The sequence below is a fragment of the Odontesthes bonariensis genome, chromosome 24 (genome assembly GCF_027942865.1).
Source record: "Odontesthes bonariensis isolate fOdoBon6 chromosome 24, fOdoBon6.hap1, whole genome shotgun sequence".
Classification (NCBI taxonomy): domain Eukaryota; kingdom Metazoa; phylum Chordata; class Actinopteri; order Atheriniformes; family Atherinopsidae; genus Odontesthes; species Odontesthes bonariensis.
In genome coordinates, this window is record NC_134529.1 from 9,524,287 (window position 1) to 9,550,261 (window position 25,975).

The 25,975-nt window shown below is 40.3% G+C and overlaps 1 protein-coding gene across 6 annotated transcripts; it reads right to left on the bottom strand.

Moving 5' to 3' along the window:
• LOC142375486 (brain-enriched guanylate kinase-associated protein) lies at positions 1 to 25,764 on the bottom strand. 6 transcript variants are annotated; one of them, XM_075459517.1, is made up of 8 exons: positions 25,683 to 25,764; positions 25,534 to 25,597; positions 25,337 to 25,374; positions 11,511 to 11,672; positions 9,719 to 9,785; positions 7,677 to 7,784; positions 6,611 to 6,691; positions 1 to 3,067 (listed from the first exon to the last, which is right to left on the bottom strand). In XM_075459517.1, the coding sequence occupies exons 3-8, from the start codon at positions 25,357 to 25,359 to the stop codon at positions 1,655 to 1,657; spliced, it is 1,854 nt and encodes a 617-aa protein (XP_075315632.1). In that variant the 5' UTR covers positions 25,360 to 25,374; positions 25,534 to 25,597; positions 25,683 to 25,764; the 3' UTR covers positions 1 to 1,654. The 6 variants fall into 6 exon arrangements, with proteins under 6 accessions (XP_075315632.1, XP_075315629.1, XP_075315627.1 ...); XM_075459514.1 differs by lacking the exon at positions 25,683 to 25,764 and adding an exon at positions 14,007 to 14,211 and having other exon boundaries at positions 25,534 to 25,591; XM_075459512.1 differs by lacking the exon at positions 25,683 to 25,764 and having other exon boundaries at positions 25,534 to 25,649.
• Positions 25,765 to 25,975: the final 211 nt, after the last annotated feature.

The following is a 25,975-nucleotide window of genomic DNA, read 5'->3' on the forward strand; positions in this document are numbered from 1 at the left end:
CATGTTCAATGTTTTAATGAGAAACACAGGAAATCCTAAAATCTTAGAGGCTTGAGATGATGATGATGTGTGATGTGTTTGGCATTTTTCTCAAAGTATGTGACTTACATGATTAGGAATTTCAAATCGTAATCAATTTCTAAACTTAATAATTGTATCAACCTTTCATCTTATTACTATATACTTGCTAAAAAAAACCCAGTAGTTAGCAGGTATCGGACACAGTTTTAACATGAAAAGAGAAGTCTAACCTTCTTAAAAGTGGTATTTAAAGCATGGATAGTTCTGGCATTTCTTCCAGGCCATCAGAAAAAATAAAAGATAAACACATAGTGGTGTATGTAAAATAGTAGCTCTTACTAAGAGTGTTGGATATCACAAATATAAATGATTTACGCAGTGATATTGTTATGATAACGATTCCCTGCAAAAGACATCCAAACTTCCCGCCTGCTTAGAGTTTTTTCTCTACCAACCTATTTTTAAATTTACAACAGTGGTAAAGCAGAGCTTCACGGTGACTCAGCAGGCGCGCACCACACGGTTGCAGCAATCCGAGTCTGAACAATGAAAGGCTCCCCTCTTCGTTCGGTTGCCTTCACAAAGGATCAGCAGTCAAGTAATCATCTTGAAACAGCAGCTGATCACATGTTACTGAAAAAACGCAAGAAGTTAAAACCTGATGTCTCTTTCATGCATCCATATTTTAAATCCCCACATGTAAAACTAATGAAAGTCTGGGGGAGTTATATGTGTAATTTGTGCTTTATTAAGTGAACAAAACAGCCTAAGTATAGAAACATGCATCATTGTCCAAAAAAAAAAAGGAGAAAAAAAAGAAGGTTACAGAAGCTTGGTGGGGTGAGGGCATCCAAATCTGAGGTAGAACAGGGGCAGGAAAACCTCTCAGAGGGATATAGAGGAGCAAAAAATAAAGTTATATTGACTGCTAAAACAGATGTTTACATTTCAAAACGTTCCATCAATAACAACAAAACACACCAATTGATACTGTCAATTTCAATTAACAGAAAAAAAAGTGTATATTAGTCACCTAAGAGGCTCATTTGTTTTTGTTTTTCTTCTTCAATGCTCTTAAAAAGGCCAACAATGTTTCAGACAGTTAAAAATAATGACTGAAACTAGTCTAAGTGGAGTTGATAGAGGGGGGAGTTTCAATACAACACTCATTTTTCGAATATAGCATCTGCAGTTTTTGATTTATTTACAAGTTCCAAGATTATTAGGAAGATTTGCACTTGTTTTGGATGTAATTCTCGCTAACAGCTACATACAAAATATATCACTCAATTTTTATTTTGTATATATTTTTACATTTGTCATTTAAATACGTAGACATTCTTATACATTTTAATGCTTCTATGAGCTTCTCTGACCATTCCTGTGCCTCAAACACTTGAGTCGTGACTCCCTTCTTCCAGATGTTTGTGTTGTAAACAGGTGCGATCCACCATCATACGATCTTGGTTCTTAAATAACCAGGAGCAGTTACATCTTTTTCAATGATTTAGCTCCTGGCTGCATGTCAGACCGTTTTTTTGTCAAACGGTAGTGCCAACAGAAGATGTAGCTTAGCACACAAAGGCCCATTGTGTTTCATTCTATCAATAATTTAACCTGATTGGAAAGTATATCAGTTCAGAAGTGTTCCATAAAGTTGGGCCTTAGTAAGACTGTCCTTCCTGGAAAGTCCCAGAGAGCCAAATTTTTGGTTGTACGGGGGAGGAGGGGGTGGGGCCGGTGGTGGCGACTGGCTCACCTGTGCAGGCATGTTGTGCATGTCCACTTGATAGTGCTGCAGCTCTGTGGCCATCTCCAGGGACCTCTGGTTGAGAGACTCGGTAGAGCTGTTGGGGCTGGGATCTACATAATCTGTACTCTGGCCCCCCACTGCAACATTGCCCTCCCTGTCTTTGGAGCTCCCTGAGTGGTAGAGACTGTGCTCTGACCCCTGGCTGTCCTCAACTCGGTACAAGTGGGCCTGGCTGTGTGCCTGATGCAAACCTGGGCTGCATTCAGGGCTAGGGCTGGCAGCAACCCAAACCGGGTCCATGGCACCTGCTCCATGATGGTAGTAATCAGCGCCTTCTTGGAAGCTGCTGTAGAGCGGCCCAAGCCGGATCTTTGCAGGGCGGACAGAGAAGTGCTGCTCTGAGAAGCTGTAAGGTGAGGCTCGGCCCGGGCTGCGGTAGCTATGGGCACTTAAGTCCTCCACACTGAGTTGTCTCCATCGACCAATCAGCTCGTCCTCCTCAGGGGCTAATGTGCTGCCTCTACGACTATCTCCGTAGGCGACACTTGGGGAGGAAGATGGAGGGAGTGGCTCATAGGGTTCACTGAAACAGGAGGACATGGTGCGGCTGTAGACTGGTGAGCTGCCGTTCTGGTGGTGGCTTATCTCCGTCTGTTGGAAGGGATGAGCATTGCCAAATCCTCTTGGACTATCCCTCTCCCAAGATGAGTCGCTCTTTCTCTCATAGTCCCCTGCATCTCTCCAGTCCATGTAGAGTGAGTGATGGTGCGGGGAGGAAGCAGCACTGCTGGGCGGCCCATTGCCTTTGTCCTCAGACCCCCCTCCACTGAAGCTGGAGTAAGAGCTAGAGCCACCGCCCAGTGTAGTGGGGAACTTAGGAAACTGCTCCTGAGAGAAGCCGGCCCTTAACCCCACCGAACCCTCCTCTGGGGTGCTGTCAGTGGAGTTCTGGGGCCCATACAGCAGCTTCCTCTGACCATGAAGATCCATACTGGGCCTCCGCTCACGGTGACGGTCATCAGGGCAGTACAGGGCTGTATCACTGCTGTACAGATCAGATTTGTAGGCTGCACGGAGACCCAGGCGCTCTCCAGGGCCCAATCTCTCCAGAATGAAAGCCTGATCCTGGGTTTGGGGGCTGGGGGAGCGGGAGGCCTGGCTGCTGCTGCAGGCCTCATCTGGCTTCTCAAGCACTTTGGCAATGAGAGATGCTGGGACAGAGTCAGGGTAGGAGTGACAGAGAGGAGACTCCTCCAGGTGCATGGTCAGTCGCTCTTGAAAATCAGCAGGCAGCTAGAAATGTAAGAGAAAAAAGGAAGTTAGAATATGTGTTCTAAATGTGTTTTTGCACCAGCAAAGGGAAATATATTGGATTAAATTAAAGTCTCCTATAAAAGGGAAAACAATTTAAGTTTACAGCAGGTCACGCTGAGCAGCAGGTTAGGGTTTTCTGTGTCAGGCTGAACAGTATTCATTTGTTGGGTTGTTAATAGGCAATGTATGTGTGGCGACTTTATAAGCATGACTTTGTTTTAAACCTCCACTCAAAAACTGTGCTTTAAAATTCTTTTGACTACCAGTGATCTCATTGGCAGATTTTCAAATGCAGTTTATAGCATTGATATATAAAATCAAAAGGGTTTTACCAATGATCACCATTTTGAAAGAGCTATTTATAAGTCCCTGTTCAGACCTATAGCATGGACGTGGACAGCCAAAAATACAGGTACTCTGGGCACATTGAGAACACACTCAGATTTAATTGTTCAGGGCAAATTCGAGCACAATGCCAAAGCTATGCATCTGTCCTGTTGATCCTGATTGTCGCCTTTTTAAGGTCATATAAAGATGGTAACTGTCATCTGATCACAGATGGCCTCCCAGGACACATGTGCCAGGTATGAACACACACAGTCAGAGCTGTCCAATTTTAATCGGTTTACCAAGGGCACACAGATATACAAGGTCTGAACAGTCTCCAGATCATGTCAGAACATTTTCAACTTGAAAAAAAGCTCAGTAATTACATTCTCCTTTCAATAAGAAATTTTTCTTCTGAGGCGGTTTTATAATTGTAAAACCTTCCCAGTGTATAAAGAAATGTTCTATTTATATGGGTACACAGAAATACAAGGTCTGAACAGTGTCCAGATCGTGTCAGAACATCTTCAACTTGAAAAAAAGCTCAGTAATTACATTCTCCTTTCAATGAGAATTTTTTTTCTGAGGGGGTTTTTATCGTTGTAAAAACTTCCCAGTGTATAAAGTAATGTTCTATTTATACGACAGTAACACAATGCACAATCAGTAAACCTTCTACAGCAGAAAGGTTTAGACTTTTTTGTGTATGCACTTCGGGAGCTAGTTCTATTCTAGTGACCCTGTGCCACCTTGAGTAAAGTATCATGGTCTTCCATAAATAAATCATTGATTTTGAAGCATTTCTGACAGTAATCTGCCACCGACTGTTTTCAGTCACCAATGATCCAAATCGACAGTTCGGTTCTCTTAATGTGAGTCAGGCTCACTGGTTTGGCTTGATGACCAATGATCTAATCACATCTCTCTCAGGACTGTCAGCATTTAACCAGTGTAAAGGGGCGTTGTTGTGAAAACAGCCAATTAATGCTTATTTATTTGCGGAACTGTAGCCCTAAGCTACAGTGTAATTTCTTAATGACGCTGATTGATGTGACTATGTGTCTTTGCCACATGCAGGTTCTGTTGTCCCTCTTCAGTGCAGTAAGTGTGTCAGTATGTCACTGACTTCTGTGTATGACACCACAACATATACTTATGCATTTACATGCTTTGACTGCAATAATTATGTCCATGACTCCAGTAAAAAGTCATTTTCACTGGCCAGAACCTCAGCAGAAGATAAGTATATACCCTATATGTGACAATGCCTTTCCTAGAAGAGAAAGACATTTCTATTTTATTCTATTTTGAGCATTTCTCAGTAAGAAAGCTTCCATCCACTATCTGTACCTCTCCATAGCAACAAGCAATAAGTTAACTGCAGCGCTTTATGACCAGGAATCTAGCCTTGTTTCTAATTGCCAATCAGAGGCAATCTAATTATAACTACGTAGTTAGAGACAAGACAAATGCTACAGAGAACATGAAAAGATATCTTATCATAACATTTTGATTACAAACAAACTCAATGCAGATTAATGACCATCTTCACATTTTTCCATTTGGGCTCATTTTGAACAAGATCACTCTAAGCCTTTTATTTGGCATTCAAAATGCGAGCCCGGTCATTTCATACCCTCTCTGTGCTTGTTTTGCAGCAAAACAAACGACTAAAGCACTTCAGTAGGCGCTGGAGAGCCACTGCACTTCTCAAAAATGCTGCAGCACTGTTCATCAATATGCTTTCGATTAGCTCCCACCCACAGGACCAGCAGACCGGTGGACATGCTGTACAGTGAGTGCATGTATAGCCTCTGACCCCCATTATGTTTGGTAGATAGCAAACAGATTCTCACGCTACGATAGATCCTCGGCTGTGCATGTTTTTGCATGCGCTGTTTAAATGTAGGGTTGATATTTTATGACTCTTACGCAACCAAATGCAGTTTCCATTGATATTTGCACTCACCCATACAGATAAAATGTGGAAAGGCATACTCTAACCTTGTGGACACTCGCCAGCTTTATTGTCACATGGACAAGGCATAAAGCCCACGGCTGATGCAGCAGAAAGTGGAGCCAAGCTGGTCTAGTGTTAAAACACTCATCAATACTCACATGCCTTCTTTTCACAAGCAACAGCAGGGTGGTATGATGAGGCTGCAAAGTGCTCTTCATCTGCATTTTGCCACACACAGTACTTTTCCCTAACTGTCCTTCAGATTGCTTCACAATGTGCCTTGAAGTAGTTTCCCTGCTGACTTTGGCTAAACCATTGTCAAACGATTATGTGATTACCAAATCTAGTGCAGTATCGCTGACTTGACCGCACATTGACTGACAGGAGGAAAAAGACTGGCTAAGCTTGTCTCATACAGTCAGTGGGAGTTTGATCGTCCAGTATGTGCGACTGCAATTTTTCATTTGTAAGCCAGCATGTAATTCTATTTCTCTGCCAAATTACCTCCATTTTAAATTTGAACAACATGTGTCGGATTGTGTTTCATCTCAACATACGATTTACAAAGGAAAACATTTTTGTAAAAAAAGAAGTAACAGCTGAATTTGCCTCTGGTGTCTTTTTCAAAACAGGTTGCATTTAAATGGTGAATACAATATATGATCAAATTTAAATAAATAAATACCCACAGCCTTTTAAGCATAGTTGATGTTGATAGGCTGTAACTTTTATATTCCCATTAAGTTCCAAGCTGCCAGATTTTTTTAAACCTTGCCCCTTTCATCTTTCTCCGGTGAAGGTTCCTTAAGCCAAATAACACACAGCTCTGATTCTTCAACTACATCTCTCTCCGTCCTCTAGTCACCTCCAGTTCTCATCGCCCTGCCAAGTCTGCCCTCTTATCTGTTCTGGCTCATGAAGGGCAGGACGACCTTCTTGTTACAGTCGAAACTGCAAATTCTTCCCCAAAAATTAGGCTTAGCGCTGCTCCAGAAACCTCCAATTTGCCACATAGAGCTTTAATGAAAAACTATTCAAACTTTTCTATGCACTCATTTGAAACTCTTATGGTTCTTGATCTTAAAGAGAATAAACTGACAGGGAAAAAAAAAATCAAACTCCATTATTACTGAGGAGCAGTTCAAACAGGTTTTCAGAAAAGGTAAAGAGCGGTTGATTACAGGAAGAGAGAAAAAAAAAGGATCCAAGCCCGTAAAAGTGAGTGTTGGGTTCACCTCGGAGAGCTGGGCCCTGTAAAGAGACTTGTTGCACTGCAGCAGCTGAGCAGCCAAGTTACAGTCTTTTCTGTACAAGTCCTGTGGAAGTACAACATGAACATAAACAACAGAGAGAACAGACAGGAATCAATATAAATCTATCACTTTACAATACTCCCCTGAATCTCTAGGATATAATATTTCAACCTTTTATTCCATCTTGTTGTCTTTGTCCAGCTTTACAAAGCTCAATAGAAGTATAATAGAAAATAGTCTTTTGATGTTTGATAAATTTGTTCAGACCAACTTAGGCAGTCATTATCATATTCATTGATGTTGCTTGCTTACCTGTAAACTTTAGTGAGTTATACCTTTGAGTGAGTTATACCAGAATATTACAGAGAACTTTAAAGTTCCCACGAAATCCAATTGGACATTTACTGTTTTTGTATGAAATGTATGTTGCCTATACACCAGTATCTGGCCCTAAAATGACAAAGGAGAAATTAAGGTATGAGCATTTTTAATGGCATTTTTTGAGTTTATAATTTCCTGCACTAGAGGACATAACTCCACGCTGCAGAAGGGAGTGGTAGCCAATGTTCTTACTATTTACTATGAGAATATTTTAGACATCTATAAAAAACATAAACAAAGCAATGTTTGCATAAAGTCAGTAAATTATTGTTCAGTTTTTGGCATTCAACATATATCTAGCACAGTTAGATGTGTTTTAATGCTTTTGGATTACTTAAAATCCTGAGTTACTATTCCAACTAACACATGATTCTTAGGAGACAGAGGTTGGGTGAATTTTGTCGTGCTGTAGTTATCTTACTATTCAAAGTCCAGAAAGAAATCAGTTTATATCTTTATGGTTTAGCATTCAAATAATTGTGATCACAAAACCCCTCTTAGTTTTTTTTTTTTTTTGTCATAACAAAATAAACTGGCTTCATTTGAAAACGGAATATGTTGTATGTTGCGAATAAAGACACTAAATATGATTAAGCACACATGAATAGCTTGGTTCTGCAGAAATAAATGCATATCAAGAGAAAACACCAGCATGACTCTAACTTACGTTGTCCTCTTGTAGCTTCTCGATGGTGAGCTTCGCCTCCATCAGGTGGTTGTTGAGGACGATGATCTCTCTGCTGAGAGCTCGCTTTTCATCATCATGGTGCTGTGACTGACAACAATATGAGAGGGCTTTATCACCATTTAGAAATAAGCCTAAAAACATTCTTAATACATCAAATTCTTTTAGTCAGTTTTAGTCATTTCTTGCATGTCCTTGTTTGCTCTTAATAATCTGCTGCTTAATGCTTTAATGTCTTTATGATGTATTTTTCCTACAGGAGAGAGTAAAATATAGATGACCTTAAACACAATTAACCAAAACGTTCAAACTAAAGCCTGAGGGATTTGATGCCTTTTAAGCAACAGTAGAGCTGAAGCACAGCAGAGAGGGATGAGAGGAAACTGCAGGTGGTTTTCTTCAGATTTTCAAGCTAAGACTTCCCTCTTCTCCAAGTTACTAAGTTCCGCTCGGGGCATGTGTTTGCATTGAGTTTTATCTCCATAGCAACAGCATCTTTTTGAATTTTTCACCATGACGAAAGAACACAAGGAGCTGTATAAAGCTGCCTAGAGAAATAGTGCAGCGCCATGCATCTCTCTCAGGGTGCTCCATCTTATTTTTGTGTAGCCATGACAAGTACCTGTAGCTTAAAATCTGAGTTTCTCAGAAAGCCACACTGCTTTTCAGGCAACCCATAATATGGACAGAAATTTTCACCTTCGTAATGAAATGGAGGAGAAGCATTTCTGGCCATGGTTGTGAAAGTTATACTGATGACAGAAATTATCACAATAGTTCTTTATCCAAGTCCTCTTTTCTGCCAGAGAAACACATAGTATGGACACCCTTGTGTCCAAATGTAGACCCTGATATACTTATATACTATATAAATGTATTCAGAATGTACCTGAACCTGGCTGTAAATACAGATCTTAGGAAGGATTTCAGAAAAGAAAACACTTTGCAACTGAATTGGCAACAAGAGATGTTATAGCTGAATACTTTTGGCCACAATTGATTATTCAGTTATCGTGTGTCACTCGGCTGAGCTCCAAATGACTAAATTCTCTTTGCATTGTGGATTTTGTGTGCACTCTCAGCAGTTCATTGATAGAGATTCACTCAGTCCCCATACTCGCCAATAACATGCAACTTGACCAAGGTTTTTGGATACAAAGCAGCTGAATGTTAGTCGTTTTTTTCCTGTTCAACTGTGCAAACTTTTACCTGTTTGGAAAGTGGTGTAAGCAGAAGCACAGACCCTTGTGTTTATCTGTCTTGTAATTACATTCTTTGTAGCTGTGCAGGGCCCAGGGGTCAGATGGGTTTGTGGCACCTCTGGAGTAAACAAGCTTTACGATTGCAGAGAGACTTACTCAGCACCTCTCTAAACCCTTGAGGAGGATTTACGTGAGATGAATCCATAACAACTGATGAGAATGCTTCTCATGGAGAAATGTTGGCCTTTATTTTAAAAATGACCAATTTTCTTCACTCAAAAGGCTGGATGACCTTTCTGCTCCTTATTATCTGTACCTGCTATCTCACATTGTACTCACAAGGATGACGACTATAATGATTATTATCTTTTGCTGAAATAAACCCATTCGACAAGCATTTTCAGCTGTCTTTTCAGAAGCAAAGACACCTGATGGTCATACAGTGTTCTCAGGCAGACTAGTTAATTGTATCTTTCTTAAGGCAAAAGCAATATCTGACAAATGAAGTGAGTTGCACTGCTCTGAGGAACAATGGCTTTGCTATCACTCTGCCAGTGGAAGGAGGACAACCAATTCTAATAAGCCATAATTAATGTCAGTGGCACCAACAGCAGGGGATTCATTTCCAATCTGGGTCTCTGAGTGTTCTGTATCATCTCCACACTCAGTGACTTCCTGAGATGCTTCTGTTTTTTCTGCAGCAACTATGCACATGTGCTTATTGGCTACAGCATGCACTTACAAATGCACAAGCTTTCAAACACACACACACACACACACACACACACACACACACACACACACACACGTTTAGATACTTACATTTCTGTGGATCTTTTCCTCCAGATCTTGGTTGATCCTCTGCAGCGCCGAGTAGCTGCTTTGTATTCTAAAAAAGATAAAAATCAACATCGCTCAACTGCAGATAATAGCTTGTGTTTACATGCTGAATATACAGAAGCAACCAGAGACCTTTCCAAAGTAGAAAGAGGCATATCGGCAGGCTCAGCAACGTACTGTCAAAGCTAAATAGCTTGCCTCATTTTTCATCTATCCCATTTAAGTAATTTGTCATATCTCATCAAACTCAAGTCAAGTAATATGAAGACAGGTGCATGTTTTACTCCATTATTGACAGCTGTATAATGTAATATACTCTCACTCGCTTCCTTACAGATATAAATCTGAGGGGTTGCAAGATGATTAATGGATAAAAAAGACTGTATTAAGTCTTTGCCTGCAAACTGTGGATAATTCTAGAAATACAAATTATACTTCGGTTGATGGGACATTTGTTATTGATGGTCGATTCCATTACAGAGCTAACATTATAGCGTACTGATGGCAGTGTGGGGCGGCGGAAAAGAGGCACAACAGCACTCGCTAATTAGAATAAGCATCAACTCTTTTTAACTTTCTCATTTCTTTCCTGAGACGTTCACATACAGATGAGCCCACAGTGCTTTGGGGCGGCTGTAGCTAAGGGGGAAGAGCCATCCACCTCCTCGGTCGGTGGTTCTACTCCTGGCTCCCCCGGTCCGCATGTCAAAGTGTCCTTGGACAAAACACTGAACCACATGTCGCCTACCGATGCATCCATTGGTCAATGAATGTGTATGAATGTATAGAATAAAGCACTGACTAAAAACGTGTTGTGTGTGAGTGAGTGATTGGGTGAATGTAGTGTTAAAGTGCTTCGAGTGGTCAACTAGACAAGAGAAGCACTACACTGGAAAAGCGCTACACAAATACAATCCATTTACATACTGTTTAAGGTAAAACTGTAAGTGGGATATATTTGATTTTTTTAAGTTACGTTACATTACTTTGGCTTACATATAATATTACATGGTCAGCAAAAATACATTTTACTGCTTTAATAAAAACAGTATATGTAAGGTTCTGCACACATTGGTAAACATCACTGAAATATAAAATAATTCTACTCTGAAGAAAGAAGAAAGAAAACCAATTAGGTCAGAAAAATAATATTTTTGACTGATGAAACCACAATGTAAGGTTCATGAGGTTCATGTAAGAACTGTTTTAACAAAAGTCTGAAAATCCTGAATTTTTTAGATTTGTTACATTAATATTAAAGAAAAAAAACATGTCTGCCTTTATTCTTTTAAAACAGTAATTGATTGAGTTTTTCTCTGTTGAAACTGGTCCTTTTGTGAAATCTTTATATAAATCTGTGAGACTGCATTGTGCAGCTTCTTGAGACATTCATAATTCACAATGCTAGTTTTATTTTCAGTCTCCCGGCTCTTTGTTTCAGGTCATCTTGGCCATGTCCTCACCAAAGCATGCAGAGTTGGGTACAAGAAAAAAAGTATTTTTTTGTTTAATTTAACCAAAGAAATTTACTATGAATACTTATTAGAGATTTCTTTGGCCTAGTTTTAGCTTTCAGTTTTTCAATATTTTGTGAGCATGTTTCGATCAAAATACTCAATTACAAGTCTGATAGGAGGAAAAGAAAAAAGAGAACAATTAGTCTTAGAGTCTTGAAAACAAAAAATGTTAACCGAGCAACTTCTAAATCCTTTCGTACGATAGCATCATCTTTAAGTCCTTAATACCCTGAATGATGTATGCGATGTGAGCCCACCTGCGCAGTTTATCGGTGAACTTGTCCAACTCCTCCTGTGCTCTGCGCAGCTCTGTCTCCAGGTACTGTCGCGTGGAGTCGAACTCGCTCTGCAGCAGCTCCAACTTGTGTGTCGTGTAGGAAAGTCTCTTCCGCAAGTCCTCCTTCTGCTCCAGCAATGAGCTACACACACAGCAGATGAAGGGGTTCAGAGCATGTGCTTGTAAACAAGTATGTTACTATTCTTATTTAAATTGACTTATTAGGGTCTTCGCATCTTTTTAATGGACATGCAGCTGTAATGAGGACATCATGAGAATGTGATAAAAGCAGGGAAATTGTTTGCAAAAGTGCTTGGTATAAAGAAAATGTGACCAAAACACAATCTCCATTTAAGAAGCCAAGCAGCAGTAAACATGAGTACAGCATTTTAAGCCATTAGACCTTTGATCATATAACCTTTTCAGTATTAAAACTCTGCGAAACATCCCATTAAGCCAATCACCTGTGAGACTGGCCTCATGGAATAAAATAGAGATGTAATCTGTAATGAAGTATGAGCCAATGAACTCTAATACATCATATGAATAGTCCCTGAAGGCTGAGATTTACAAAACAGAAATATCAACATGTAATTTAGCAAGACAGCACAATGACGACTATTTTGAGAGTATGTGCATTACCTGGGCTTCAATCTAATAAAAGGGCAAATGTGAGTGGCAAAAGAGGAAAGGTCTGTTGCTGTGATGAATCAGAAAGTACGTAGCTCGGCTTAATGGATCTTGTATTGACGGACAGATGGAGGAAGGAAGGTAATGACTCTATCTGCAGCCAGATAACAGATAGAGTGGATGGAGATGTGTTCACGTCGCTCTTTTCACTTTCTCTATTTGTCTGTTTTTCTCTCTTTGAACAAGATCGTTGATACAAAGGGTGGGGGCTGAGTTAGATGTTAAAAACATCAGGGACATGTTACCACACCTTTTTTTCAGGTCAGAGGAAGCTTCACCCATTTTCCATCTCATTTGCAGAAAGGATAATATTTCTGCAATTAGTAGGATGAAAAGTAGACCGGGTCAGTCTCGAATTCATACAAATTGCCTGCCTTTGTTGGGCTGTATTAGTACATTATTTTCTCTGCCACTTAGTCTTATTTCCGATTTAGGACAAAATTTTACTCCATATGTACACTCACACAGTAATACAATACATGACTGATCTGTAGAACAACAGAACAGAGCTGTACCAAGATGAACTGACTCCATATATAAATGCACCAAATATGTGCAGCAGATTCACGGAACAGAGCTTATCTTCAGGCAAAAAAAATATATCTTCCAACATATGCACGTGACAATTATTGTGTAGGCACAATTAGCTTCACAGAAAAATCTAAGAAAAACCGCCAGTGACTGCAAATCTTTAACTCAACCAAGTGATTCAGGACTCCTACCTCTGAAAACTTATTTCTTGGTTCAAGTAAGTGAAATATCACGTTTGGCAGAAAGGAAGTTATTTGGACATGGGAGCTGAGGAACAGTTTTGTGCATCAGTGTTTTAGGATTTGACCACCTTGCTATGGAAACAGCGAGCGTAATTGTGGATACTTTCTGCATCAGATCCACCAGGATCAGAATAATATTTATCATCGGTGGTAGTACTAAACAGTGAGTTTAACTCTGACCTAAATAGTTTTGTGACCAAACCCAAGGTTAGCTACTTGACACTGAACATATGAACTAACAGTACATTGAGTTGCACCAACAAAAATAACTAACGAATAAAAAAGGAGCCCTTTTGATCTATGCTATCACATTTGTCTGTAATTCCTGTCATAGTTGCTACGTAGCTGACGTGTTATCCTAAACGGAATCGTCATTCTGCTGTTTGTACTCGTCCGATTTCAGTATTTTTCGCCTCCAGCACAGCTCTGTACAAAGAAATGTTTGTAAATTTCAGTTTCTGATCAGTCACTTGTAAATATAGTGGTATAACAAGATCCATGCTGAATTAAAAGAGAAAGTCTAACTTCAGGTTGGATCTGGAATATTGTTTCATCAAAGGCAGCTACATCTGTAGCCATGCCAGTGAGTGAAAAATAGCTGTCCGCAGAGTGATTCAACAAATGTCTCCACTGACTGGATGACATATGAGTGCTGCATTATCCAACAGTGCCCACCACCTCACCTTCTGCTTCATTTTGATTGTGAGGCATTCACAGGGGAATGCAGGTGTTTGTTGTTTGCTACAGGATGACTTTATGTGAAGCAGCTCCAGGGATGAAAAATCCCCCATTAGTGACCTCCTCTCTGAACAGGAGCTGAGTCAGACGTAATGAGTGTTTTCACTCTGGTGAGATGAGATGACGCGGCAGCATGACTTCTGGGCTTTGAGAGGCAGGATGAGGCTGCTTTGGTACCACTGGGCGGCAAGAGGAGAGACCTCGTGGGCGAATGAACGGACAAACACATAAAAACGAAGACGGATGGAGAGATGGCGTGAGGGATTCACTCTTACCTCTTCTTCGGGTGTTTGCCGCCATTTCGGGGGACTTTTAAGGCAGTTTTGCCAATGTATATCTTTTTCATGGTTTGTCTCCGTTCCTTCCCTCTCATGTGTTTATAGGACTTGACCACAGGGAGCTGGCATGTATGTTAGCTTCCCAAAGGAGACCAGCTAAGTGTGGCCTGCAGAATTACTGAGTGATCTATCTGTGTTGACCCTGCCAAACAAAGCAAACACACAGGTTGCGAACTATTAGTAACTACACTTAAGCAGGGATCCCGTTTGATGGTTGCCAACATTTTGAAATCATAGTTTTTAATGCCAAGAATCCCCACAGTTGTGTTCTTTGTAGGAAGAGAAGAGCTTAAAGAATGTTAAACTCTACTGAAATAGGGTGAAAGACAATTTTGAACATTAAATTCCTTCAACAGGCTAAAATCTACCTCCTCGATGATTTTTGGGCAGCTTTTCCCTTTTTCCCACTTACTCTGTTGTTTGCGGCAATGAAAATTTTGAAGAAGAAATCAAAGAAGAAATGAAGACGGCGGTAAATGTCAAGTTTTAGACTCAATGCTTCAGATATAAAGAGCAAAGGTTCCTGTCAGGTATCCAGCAAAGTTCACCTGTCACATTGAAGAGAATCCATAGGAGAGGCAATAGTATCCAAAGTAGAAGTATTTCTACTTTAAAACTGAATATAAAAACCTATTTACAGTACTGTATAAAAGTCTTAAACCCCCCTTCACTTCTTGTCAAGAAAACATAAAATATGTGCAGTAATTTATTGCATAAATGGAAATATATAAATATATAGTCCTTAAGCCCTTCACCTCCCCCCCAAAAAATAATTCTAACAAGCCTGAAAGTAAATATTTGGTATGATCACTTTAATTCTTCAACACATTCTGAACTTTGAGGTCCGGGCTCTGGGGAGGATTCATCACTCTATAAGAGTGGCACAGCTCAGCCTTTTCTCCCTGTTTCCCTTCCATGGAGACCATTTCTGATGAGGCTTCAGTGAATAGTAGATGGATCTGAAGGTTCAGATGCATCTCTCAGGTCCTGTGTCAGGTCTTTGCTGGATTTCTACCAATTTCTTAAGGACATCATATGCTGTTCATCTGCTGTAGATAGCTTTTTTTAGGCCTGTCACTTCTTCTCTTGCCCTCCACTTGTCCACTTACCTAATTTTTTTTAAGGCCACACCACATCATGCTGAGATATGCCAATTTTACAGCTAATAGCTATTTGGGAGTAATCTTGTTTGTTTAAAAATACTTCTACTACTAACTTACCTTTTATCTTATCTTATCTTATCTTATCTTATCTTATCTTATCTTATCTTATCTTACCTTCAACAAACTTATTTTCTACTATAATCTAAAGTCTGTCAAACTGTGTATTTTTTGTAGTTGCAGCTAAAGAAATGGGAACAAAAATGTGTCTTTGTGACAGGCTTTTAGTAACATCTGACAATGATACAATTTAGAATTGCATCTTTGCTAAGTTTGTCTGTTAGGTGTTGACACAATACTGTTCCATCCCCTGAGGTAAGTGCCTTTTGAATATTCATAGATCAGTAATAGGTGGTTTAATAGGTGGTTTAACAACAACAAGTAGCAAACAAAGAAAACACCATTCTATGAAAATGGTCAGGTATGTGGACTGAACTAAAATGAGTGAAAAAGCAGAAAATGTGTGAAGAAAAACGTTGAAAGACCTTTAGAGTCTGGATAACTTTTCCTCAAGACCACTTTGAAATGTTCCATGAAAGTCTAGCTCCTTGAAAGCTAAATATAAAGAAATGAAGGGTGACTCAAGACTTTTGCACAACAATATAGTTATCCAACCAAAAACTACACAATAAGTCAGCCTCATCAGGACTATGTGTGTACTGCATTATCATACGTTGCCGGCTGTCTGTGACAGAAGGGAAGAATTCTATAACTGTCCACACAGAGAGAATTCAAATGTTGCTTATTTTTTGCTTGTGAACATGTGTGTATATGTAATGTAAGATTTGTTCATCTGCAGGAAAATAACATGAACACAATATCTTAAATAGACACAAATTTGCTCAAGCAACAAAAAAAACATGCTTCGCTTAAAATGGAAATTCAGCTGAGAAAATCAGTTTTTAGCACTTATCAAAAATATATTTGATATTCGTAGGTCTAAAAAAGTCAATTTGGGTCTATATTTGTTTGGTGGGTTAGAAAAGTCCTTTGTGACAGGCAATATCAGACTCATTTGGAAAAACAAACATCCCTTGCAGTCCCACCGTGTTCATCTTATATTTGTCCAAGCACGAAGAACACGGGTTGACACGTCCACCCGATCTGACTGGACAGAGTTTGACAAGGCCAAAAGATATAAACTTCCTGGAGAAATAAGTCCTCCAGCCCTCCCATCCTCTGCATCTCGATGGTGTCCGCAGCACAGGTGCAGCCTTCATCGCACAGACAAATGGATCAGTGTATTAGAGGAGACAGCCGTCAAAGCTTGATCAAAGCTCCTCTGGTCTGAGTGCTGGATTGACCATTCAGGAGGAAAACAATGACAGACTGTTTGGACGGGACTGCAGTCGCTTATATCTCACCGAAGCATCTTTTTTGGGGGGTGTTGTGGTCTTAGATTCTGAATACACACATACAAACACGTGTGTAAAAACCAGATGAGATACAGAAACATGTTGATCCAGTGACACCCGGCTGTTGAGAGGTGATTTATTCTGCTGGCTGTGGAGGCACAGAGACATGTACTTTTCCGGATGGTGACAGCTCACCACTGCCACTGGAGCCTTCACTCCAGCTGCTCCCCTCTGAGTCATAGCACACCAGCTCTCCATATGTGTGTGTGTGTGTGTGTGTAATATTTGGCAGGTGTGAGCTGGTTTTGCATGTGTATGAGATGTAGAAATCAATGATGAATACTTATTTGTCTCTATGTATATATTTGTGCTTGGGGATTAGTGCATGTGTTTATACAATTTTTTTATAGTGTGTATTTTTTCATGTGTGTGTGGGTAGGTGTGTGTGTGTGTGTTTATGCTGCAGCATCAGCTCTGCCCATTTAATGTCCTTCTCCAAACAACCAAATAAACTAGCAGTATCTGCATATGAGGACAAAAAAATCTTTGGCCACACAACTCTGGTGTAAAACAGCCAACACCACACAATACTGCACTCATTCATTCGCTTGTTCCTCCTTCCTTTTAGCGGCTAAAGTTTAGCCGATCCTCACACTGCAGCAAAACCTTAGAAAGGGCTCGTTCTGATGGCGCTGCCTGCCACCCACTCGTGCCACGCTGACATTTGAGAGGAACTCAGAGCATTGAAAAGAGAAGGAAGAGGGAGGTGGTAGAGGAGGAGGAGGACATTAAAGTTGCAGAATGAGGCAGAGGGGAAAGCTGGAAGCTTCTGGAGGAAATGCAAGCCAGAGTATTTACAATTTAGTCAGAGGCGGTAAAGAGGAAGCAAGCGTTGCCAAATTAGAAAGGAAAATCAAAGCAAGTGGGTGGGAACTTGCTGAAAATCCTCACTTCTGCTTCTCTTTCCTCTTCTTTCAATCTGTCCCTTGCTCTCTGCCTTCTTGATTGCATCTACCTGGCAGATAGATTGACTCTCAGGAAAAGCCCTTATCACAGGCCTAGACCTCAGAATTAGAGTGGGGGAACCCAAGTGGCTGACTCATGCAGCAGCACGGGAAGGAGGCAAAGAAGATTCTCTTTCTGCCCTGCATGCCCCTGCAGATTAACAAGGTAGCTAACTCAGCCCCAAGACGTGCCGTGGATGACTCAACCACCCGCAGAAACAAAAAAAATTGCCACTTTCAAATTAGGATGAGTGTGTTGGGGTTTATGTTTTTGCCATTTTTCTATGCAGAGTTGATTAAGTCAGGAGCAGGAACCTAAGTAGTTACACACCAACTACCAACATCATTAGCAGCAGCAGCAGGGGATAATGACCCGCTTAACGGATTTCATGTGCTGCTGATAGTACTCGGCACAGGGGAGTGTGTAATCACAACAACATCCCAAGAGGATTTTGGGATGAGCGGAAGAGGTGACAAAATCCAAAAGCCCAAACACAATCAGAAAAATTCTTCACATTTCTGTGCTGTTGAAATCCCCCCAAAAAATCAACACAAAGAACATCAACCACAGAACAAGCCCTAGATGAGATGTGTAGGCACACAAAACAACACATAGAGCATTTGAAACAGTTACCAGTAAGAAAATTGTATATAATGAAAATGTTATTAAATTATTTGTCCACAAGTGTTTTTGATGAATGCACATTGAAAACACAAGTTAGGAGTGGAGGCGAGAAAAGCCTCGAGCTACACACACACACACACACACACACACACACACACAGCACAAACACACGTAGCACAAACACACGTAGCACAAACACATGCTGTTCAACAAAAAAACAGCATCCGCCTCCAGACAAGAAATTTACGTTAGGGTGCCAGAGAATCCTTCTGGGAGCTGTCCTAGCAAACCGCTAAGACCCCTTATTTTTCCGACCAAGAATCCCTACATTTATTTTGTAAACTTCTGAATTTTCCGAGCGATTACTTTTTTCCAAGTCAGCGATTCTCAATTGATATTGCATCTAAATTTTTCCATAAAATCAAAAGTTTAAAAAATATAAAAAAATGCTTCTCTCCGGGCTCTTTAGCCACATATCTTTTGGTTCTTCGTTGTTGGTTGAACTATAAAGTCGCTCTGAGTCAAACAGGTTACTTCATTTTGTGGCATTTTACTTGTTTGTGACACAAAAATAAGAACAGTGTTTGCAGTCTTTGTAGCCACAACCCAAAGGAGATGGGATGGAAAAACACAAGCAGCTTTCAAAGGGGTTCAGCTCATTAAAAATAGAACGGACTCAAACACACACGCATGCATACACATACGCACACGGACACATACACAGCATGTTGCCCAGTGCCCACCATCACAGCATATTGTTTACGAGTTGAGCTCGAATGGACAGGTAGTGATTAGACACAACAAAGAAACAGCCTCTGCAAGGCTGCTAGACTGCAGTGTACTGCTCTGTTTTCCTCCGTGTGTTTGCCTTGTGCACTTATACATAGGCCTTTATAGCAGGTGGCTCAGATGTACTTAGTGATCCATCTATGCCTCTCAAGAGGCTGCCTAAAAAGCCTCAACTGTGGGATGAGTGAATGGAGCTTTTACAAAAAAAGACTATATTGGGAAAATATAGAAAGCAATACAGCAGCTTTCCACCACAGCGTCATTTATGCGTGGCTTAGAAAAAAAGATGTGCATTCTGCAGTGTTAAGCTTGGGATCATCATTGGAATTTGGCAAACAAAGTATCTGTTCATTTCACTCACCTCATTACAAAGGTCACTGTGATTTTACATCAATGAAACTCTCGCCTGCGTTCAAGTTCATTCAAATTCTCATAATATACACAAAAATTTTAGCTTATGAAAGACACGTTGTTGGCTTACATATCAGCTTCACATTTAGCAATCCAGAAACGAGGTATCTAGTGTAGAAAGTGTTGTTAATATATTGGATTATTCTTTTAATTTAGAAGAAACTTTCAGTTAATTGTGGTTTATACTGTATCTGTGCAGAAACAGCTACAGAAATCTTGGTAACAGTTAATGAAATATCACAAAATTAGTTTTAGTTTCAGTGCTGCTTGTGTTGTTGTATTTTATTACCAGTGTTACCTAAAACTAAGTCTACATTTGTTATTGTTTTATAAGGTTATGGTAACGCTTAGGCACTGTAATTAAAAAAAATATCCCTAAATATATTACTGCTCATTTTAATGAGCACACTATGGTTTTGTTGCTACTTTTGACCCTGGTTGGTCTTGTTAGACGGTTAGCTTTTAGTTAGCTAATGTTGGCTAATTCAGCTAATGTTAGCAAACTTGAAGTGTTTGATGATGACCCACCATTTCTATAAATAATGCACGTCATTATATTTTAGTGCTAAACAATAATTTAGCTCAATGTTATATTACGGCATAATTAGACTGATATTCACACCAGGCTGTGAATCTATGTTCCTACAGGTTTATCTAGATCCCTCTAAGCCTAACACCATGTAATACTGAGATTAATGCAATGGCAGGTGAAAGTTAGTAAACCTTTAATCATTTTTCACAGTTTTCTACATAAATGTGGCCTAAACCATCATTAGATTTTCACACACACAACTCCTAAAAGAGAACAAGCTAAAAAGAAAAGAAGTGACACTTGGTTATTTCTTTGTAGAGAAAAATGATCCAATATTACATCTCTGTGAGTGAGAATAGTACATGAGCCTTTGCATTAGATATTTTCTGTGGCTCCTTTCTGTAGCAGCAGCAAGTGGAATTAAACATTGACAGCAACTGTTGAGCAGTGCTGCGCACACACTTGGAGGAATTATTGCTCATTTCACTTTACAGAACAGCTTAAATTCTAAAAGAGTTGTGGATTTCATAAGACGAACTGCTCGCTTCCAAGTAATCATCAAATCATCAACTCGATCGGAATGGAAACATTCCAAAATATCAACTTTAGTCTTACCCAAACAAGACAACTACTTGCCATATTTGTTATTTAGTTATTCAGACCATGAGGAAGCAAAACAGTCTTAAACAGTGATACCACACTCAAAGAAATGACTCTCTGAATGAATTCAAAATACATGGAACAAGTTTCCACACAATTATATTTCTTTCTTCAAACATTGAGTACTTCTGTTGAGGCCACTTAATGTATAAAGGGTTGGTCAACGATCTTAATTGAAACAAAATTGAATCTCGTAGTATGAGCATTTTGCTTATGTTACTGATGTCAGTCCTGTTGAATGAATTAAAAGATATATTTCAATCACAATTGAAACAAGACTGATATGAGTAAACCCCATAAAACCTACACGGATTAATTTAACAATTCATGTAAAATGAGTTAAACCCATCCAATTAAATCAAGACCCAGGTCTAGTAAAATAATTTAATTAATGGTAAAAGATTAAGTAGACCAAACCCAAACAATTTGAAAGAAAACCATTTACTCACAACCAACAAGAATGAACAAACAAACCTAAACTGAATGCATGTGTGTTATGCAAGCATATTTCTATTTAGTCAGTAATTTGTGTGCCTTTGTTGATTTTTTGGATTGTACCATCACCATACTTTATGGATTGGATAAAGTTTCTGTGCAATAATAATAATAATGTCACTTCCCCCAAAATCTTACACCACTTATTTAAACAAAAAAAGTTTGATTTTTGTCTCATCTGTCTGCAAATGTTTTTCCACGTGACCTCTCAAACTGCGGACATACAGCAATGTTAACCTTGGCTGATGTCAAAGAGGCCGTTCGTCCTGTGGAAGCTGGGTTCCTTCGTGGCCTTGCAGAATATCACATGGCTTGCACATGGAGTGATCTTTGTAGGTTGACCTCTCCTGGGGAGCTACACAATTTCTCTGATTGAGAATCAGTGGAGTCTAAAGTCTTTAGAGATGGTTATGTAACCTTTTCCAGTGCTATGAGCATCAATTTTTTTTTCTGAGATTCCCAGAAATCTCCTTTGTTTATGCTATCATACACATCCCAAACAAAGCTCAGACTTTGATAGATCCTCATTCTTTCGATTGCACGTGGGGCCCAATCACTTCTGACTGTCAGAATGAAAACGATTCCCTTTGTAATTTAAATTTCACATCAACTGCTAATCCCTGACACACACACACAGACATGTAATATTAGATCAGATTTCTAAGTGACTACATAGCCAAGTATATCTTTGTCCAATTTGTTGCACATGTTTGAAAGTTGAATGATTTGATGAAAAATGGGTTCTTTCAAGCACCACTGTGTGTAAATGTTCAGTTCAAGTTAAATTACAAAAAATAATCATAATAATAGCAATCGGAGACTTAAAACAGATGTCATGTGCAGTGAAGCTATTTAGGCAGCTTCTTCACCATTAGGGATACATCTGACCTGTACAATCTAATTGCTGGCGCTGAAAAGGGCAAAAGAGAGGAAGAATAATGGGGTTGAGATGATTGTTAATGACCCCCAGAGGAGCAGTCAGTGCTTCAGGAGGATGAGACAGAGTGGGAGGAAGAGGCTGACTGTTCAAACCACACAGGGCAGAGGAGAGCAATAATCTGTTAGATCAACACTGTTCACTTCAGCAGGTCACAACTATATTTTAAACTCCTCAGACCTTCAGCCTTTCTCCTGTGCCATTTTTAAACAAATACATGTCCTCTATTACTTCAACACCAATTCATCTACATCGATGTCCCAAAACATTATGACTACCCTGCCAAAAGACTTCAAATCGGACGCCTAACATGTCCTGTGGTACGAAAAATACACAACGTAAGATCTTTTAACTCATTTAAGGTGTGACCTGCGGTGGATCCGACACGTTTCATATCCACCGCATTGTGGCAGGTCTGGGGTTCGTCCCTCTACTGACCACAATGACCTGGAGCGCCTCACAAGCCCGGCTGTTTGAAAGATTCGTCAACCTTGTCAAATAAAAGTCAGTTTAAGCTGAAAGCTATTTAACCCGTCGCAGATGTTTTGGCCCAGTAATAATACATGCCCAGTAATATTGTTGTAATGTTTTAAATATATATATATGGGATTATCGTCCATCGACTCTTTTGGGCTTTCACATGCGCGAGCGTACAACTAACCGGTGAGTTACATGCTGTTTATAAAGTTGTTTTGTAACGTCCCCATGCCAGTAATGTGAGAACCATGCATATGGTTTTGATGGTAAGGCTTGTGACTTTATTGTCGGATGGTTTATAAAGTGGTGTGACGTTTCTGCAGTGTCCAAGTTGTTGTTTAACGTGGAAGGTTTAGCTCTTGCCCCTTAGCCACCACGTATTAGCCTCGCATGACAGGCTGAGCGAACAGCGCGATCTCCACACAGGGAGCGCAGATTTGCACCTCTCTGTGTCCTACTATCAGTATTTGACAACCTCTTGCAATGGAAATGCGCTTCAAATGCCCCGGAGTTCCCCTTTAAGTGGAGTTATGTCAAAATAAAAGAAATGGTTTAAGACTTTGGCAAACTTATTTATTTGTTATCTTGCCAACAACAAATTAGATTTGGAAACAGTTATCGCGGTTTTGTCTGAACGCAGCAAAATCCATCTCCCAGCACCTCTAACGCTGAATAATTGAAATGTATCTTGTTCGTTTGATCTGCTCATAGGCCAAAGTGCAAAAAAGGCTAGTTGCTGTTTGACTTTATTTTTTGTGCTGGTTGATAAAAACTCAGATACATCATGCCAACTAACAAACCCAAGAGGTAGATTTGGTTCATTTTTGCACTGATTTTCTTAATTTCCAGTATTTATGTGAAATGAAAGTGAAAAAAAAAGTCAATTCTCTTTACTACAATGTTTTTAAAGAAAACAAGATGACATGTTGGATAGTGATCCCCACACTAATAATCATCCACCAAATGAGAAAGTACCTTTTCGTACTGCCAATGAGGATTGAAACAGTTATTAGCCTTTTCTAGAATACTTTAACTTAATTTTTATTCTGGCAACAGTTTTGAAACTTTAAATTTGCCAACAAACCAAGAAGCCTATTCTGCAATGTGTTGCCATGTAAAATTTACATTTCTATCTCCGCCACAAGGCACCAAATGTAGGAGCCAAGCCAAGGGAGGGACAGGAATTACGAAAGAGGGAGAGAGCAAGAGAGTGGGAGAGATTTCAGGAAATTTCATCATTTCAGCTGGAAGGCATCTTGGAGATGAGGTTTGTGCAGTGGGGGGTTGGGTGAAGGTGGGATAAAAAGGTAGGGTCAAACTCTTATGAGTGTCCGACTTCCTGTTACACCTCATCTCGGCTTCTTCTTAGACTACCGATGACCTTGTTTCCTTTGCAAACAGTGAAGCACAGAGGTGCAGGAGTACCCCTTCTTATCTCGGCAGAGCTGCTATAATTCAATTAAAGCTGTGACACAGAGGTGACAACAATTGATGCCACACATTAGGGAAACACTCCATGAAGATTAATTACCCCTCATCGGCTGGTTAAACGGCTTTCAAATTATAATCTGCCTGAAATCGTAATAACACCATCAGAAATCGAACACAAAAGGAAGAGCTTGGGATCTATTTCCATCTGCGATGGATTAATAATGGCTCATTAGTAGTAATGTTAATTAAAACTTGTCAACAGAAGATGAAGTGAGATAAAAAGGAGAAAGGGGGAGAAGACGAAGAGCTGCTTCTTTATATAGTAATTTTACATTGCTGCTTCAGTTCCTGTCTAATGCAACGTTAATCAGAAAAGTGGTTGAGTACTTCTAATTTCATGATGAGCTCATTAAAATCTGTTTACAGAGGCATGTGAAGGCATCAGTCAGTTCTCACCCAGGTCAGAGTAAACATTTCAGACTATCCAGCGTATTTGAAAATGTGGAAATCAGAAATTCTTTTTCTTAGTTATCGGCTATGCTAAGGCAGTGTTATTATGCAGGGTCATTAATCAGTGCCTTCTGACAAGTGACTGCCCAAAATCATGCAGAAACTAATACAAGAGTCATGGACAGACAATTTCACAACATCGACATATTCAAGATGAACTAAATACCCTTGTGATTAATCCGTTGAAGCCACAGCTTTTACAGTAACGCCACACTCACTGCGGTGAATTCAGCCAAGAGATTCCCTGCACACAACCACCACTGTTGTTCGGGCAAAAAAAAACCTTTTATCTTTGACAAACTATCAGAAAAGAGATATCATTCCAATCAGCACTGCATCAGAGACCACAAACTAACACAGCAAGTGCTGCCACATCACATACAAATGAAAACATAAACACAGACATTCACACACACATGGGTACTGATAAAAACCAAAGCAGTTTTGTAATCCAAATCTACGATGCAAACAGTGAAGCAGTACCTTCTGCTCACGCAGAGCTTCATCCTGGAGACAGACAGATAAAATCCTGCTGGCTGAGTCTCGCCGGGGATGGAGAAAACCCCCTCTATATGTTATCTGGATTGGCTTACCCAGCTCACCCTTAAAGCTCAGAGAAACCCCCAACACATTCACATCCCACCTCCTCCACAGCCGACACCAAAACCACGCCACTTCAGCAGCAGCAGCAGCTGAGCCAGGAGGGAAGACAGAGAGTGAGGCAGAAAGACTGTGCAAGAGTAGAAAGACAGAGAGGAAGAGTGGGAGGGAAGGAGCTTAAAGGAAGAAGACAGGGAGAATGCGGGGGCGTGATGATGGAGCGCTGAAAGATATAAGCAGAACATAGGGAGGGAGAGAGAGACACGGAGGGAGCAGCTTACCTGATAGCGTCTATGTTGTTCATCTCCTCGTCAGCCAGCTAAAGGAAATGACAGGTTGTTAGTGGAGGGGACTAATCAAACTGGTCCAGAAGCTGCCAAGTAGGGCACCGCTGCAGCACACACACTCATCCAAATGAGAAACAAAACATACATATTCAGCGGGCACACTCTGCTTCCCTCTGTTTTTGTTTACGCACCCCTCCCAACTCTTCTCTCCTGCCTGCTCCCTCATCTGCGTCCTCCCCTCTTTCCTTTCCACTCCTGCTCGTGAGAAAACCCATCAGACTGCACCCGGATGTCTACATCTGCGCTCACTTGAGGTGAGAAGAGAATAATCATATCATACCAAAAGTGTGAGAGGGGAATGGAGGGAAAGAGGGGAAGGGAGGGAGAGTGGGAACCTCCAATGCAGCCAGACTGCAGATACATGGCGAGCCCCCCCAAGAGGGCATGCTGGCAGCAGCTCAGTATCCCTGTCGAGGTGCTGAAGAGTGGGAGCCAGGGTGGATAGAAAGAGACGAAAGGAAGACGTGGAAAGAGAAAGAGGAAGAGGGTAGAGGGGGAAGGAGAAACAAGGGGTAACAGGTGGTTCAATCTGTTGAATCTTACATATCAAATCCCAAGCTGTTAGGAAGAATA

Coding starts and splice junctions, on each gene's coding strand:
- LOC142375486 (XM_075459512.1), bottom strand. CDS start 25,617: ATGGGTTTTCTCACGAGCAGGAGTGGAAAGGAAAGAGGGGAGGACGCA. Junction 25,375..25,533: donor GGAGAGAAGAGTTGGGAGGG/GTGCGTAAACAA, acceptor CATTTCCTTTAG/CTGGCTGACGAGGAGATGAA. Junction 3,068..6,610: donor ACAGGGCCCAGCTCTCCGAG/GTGAACCCAACA, acceptor TTACATTTCTAG/CTGCCTGCTGATTTTCAAGA.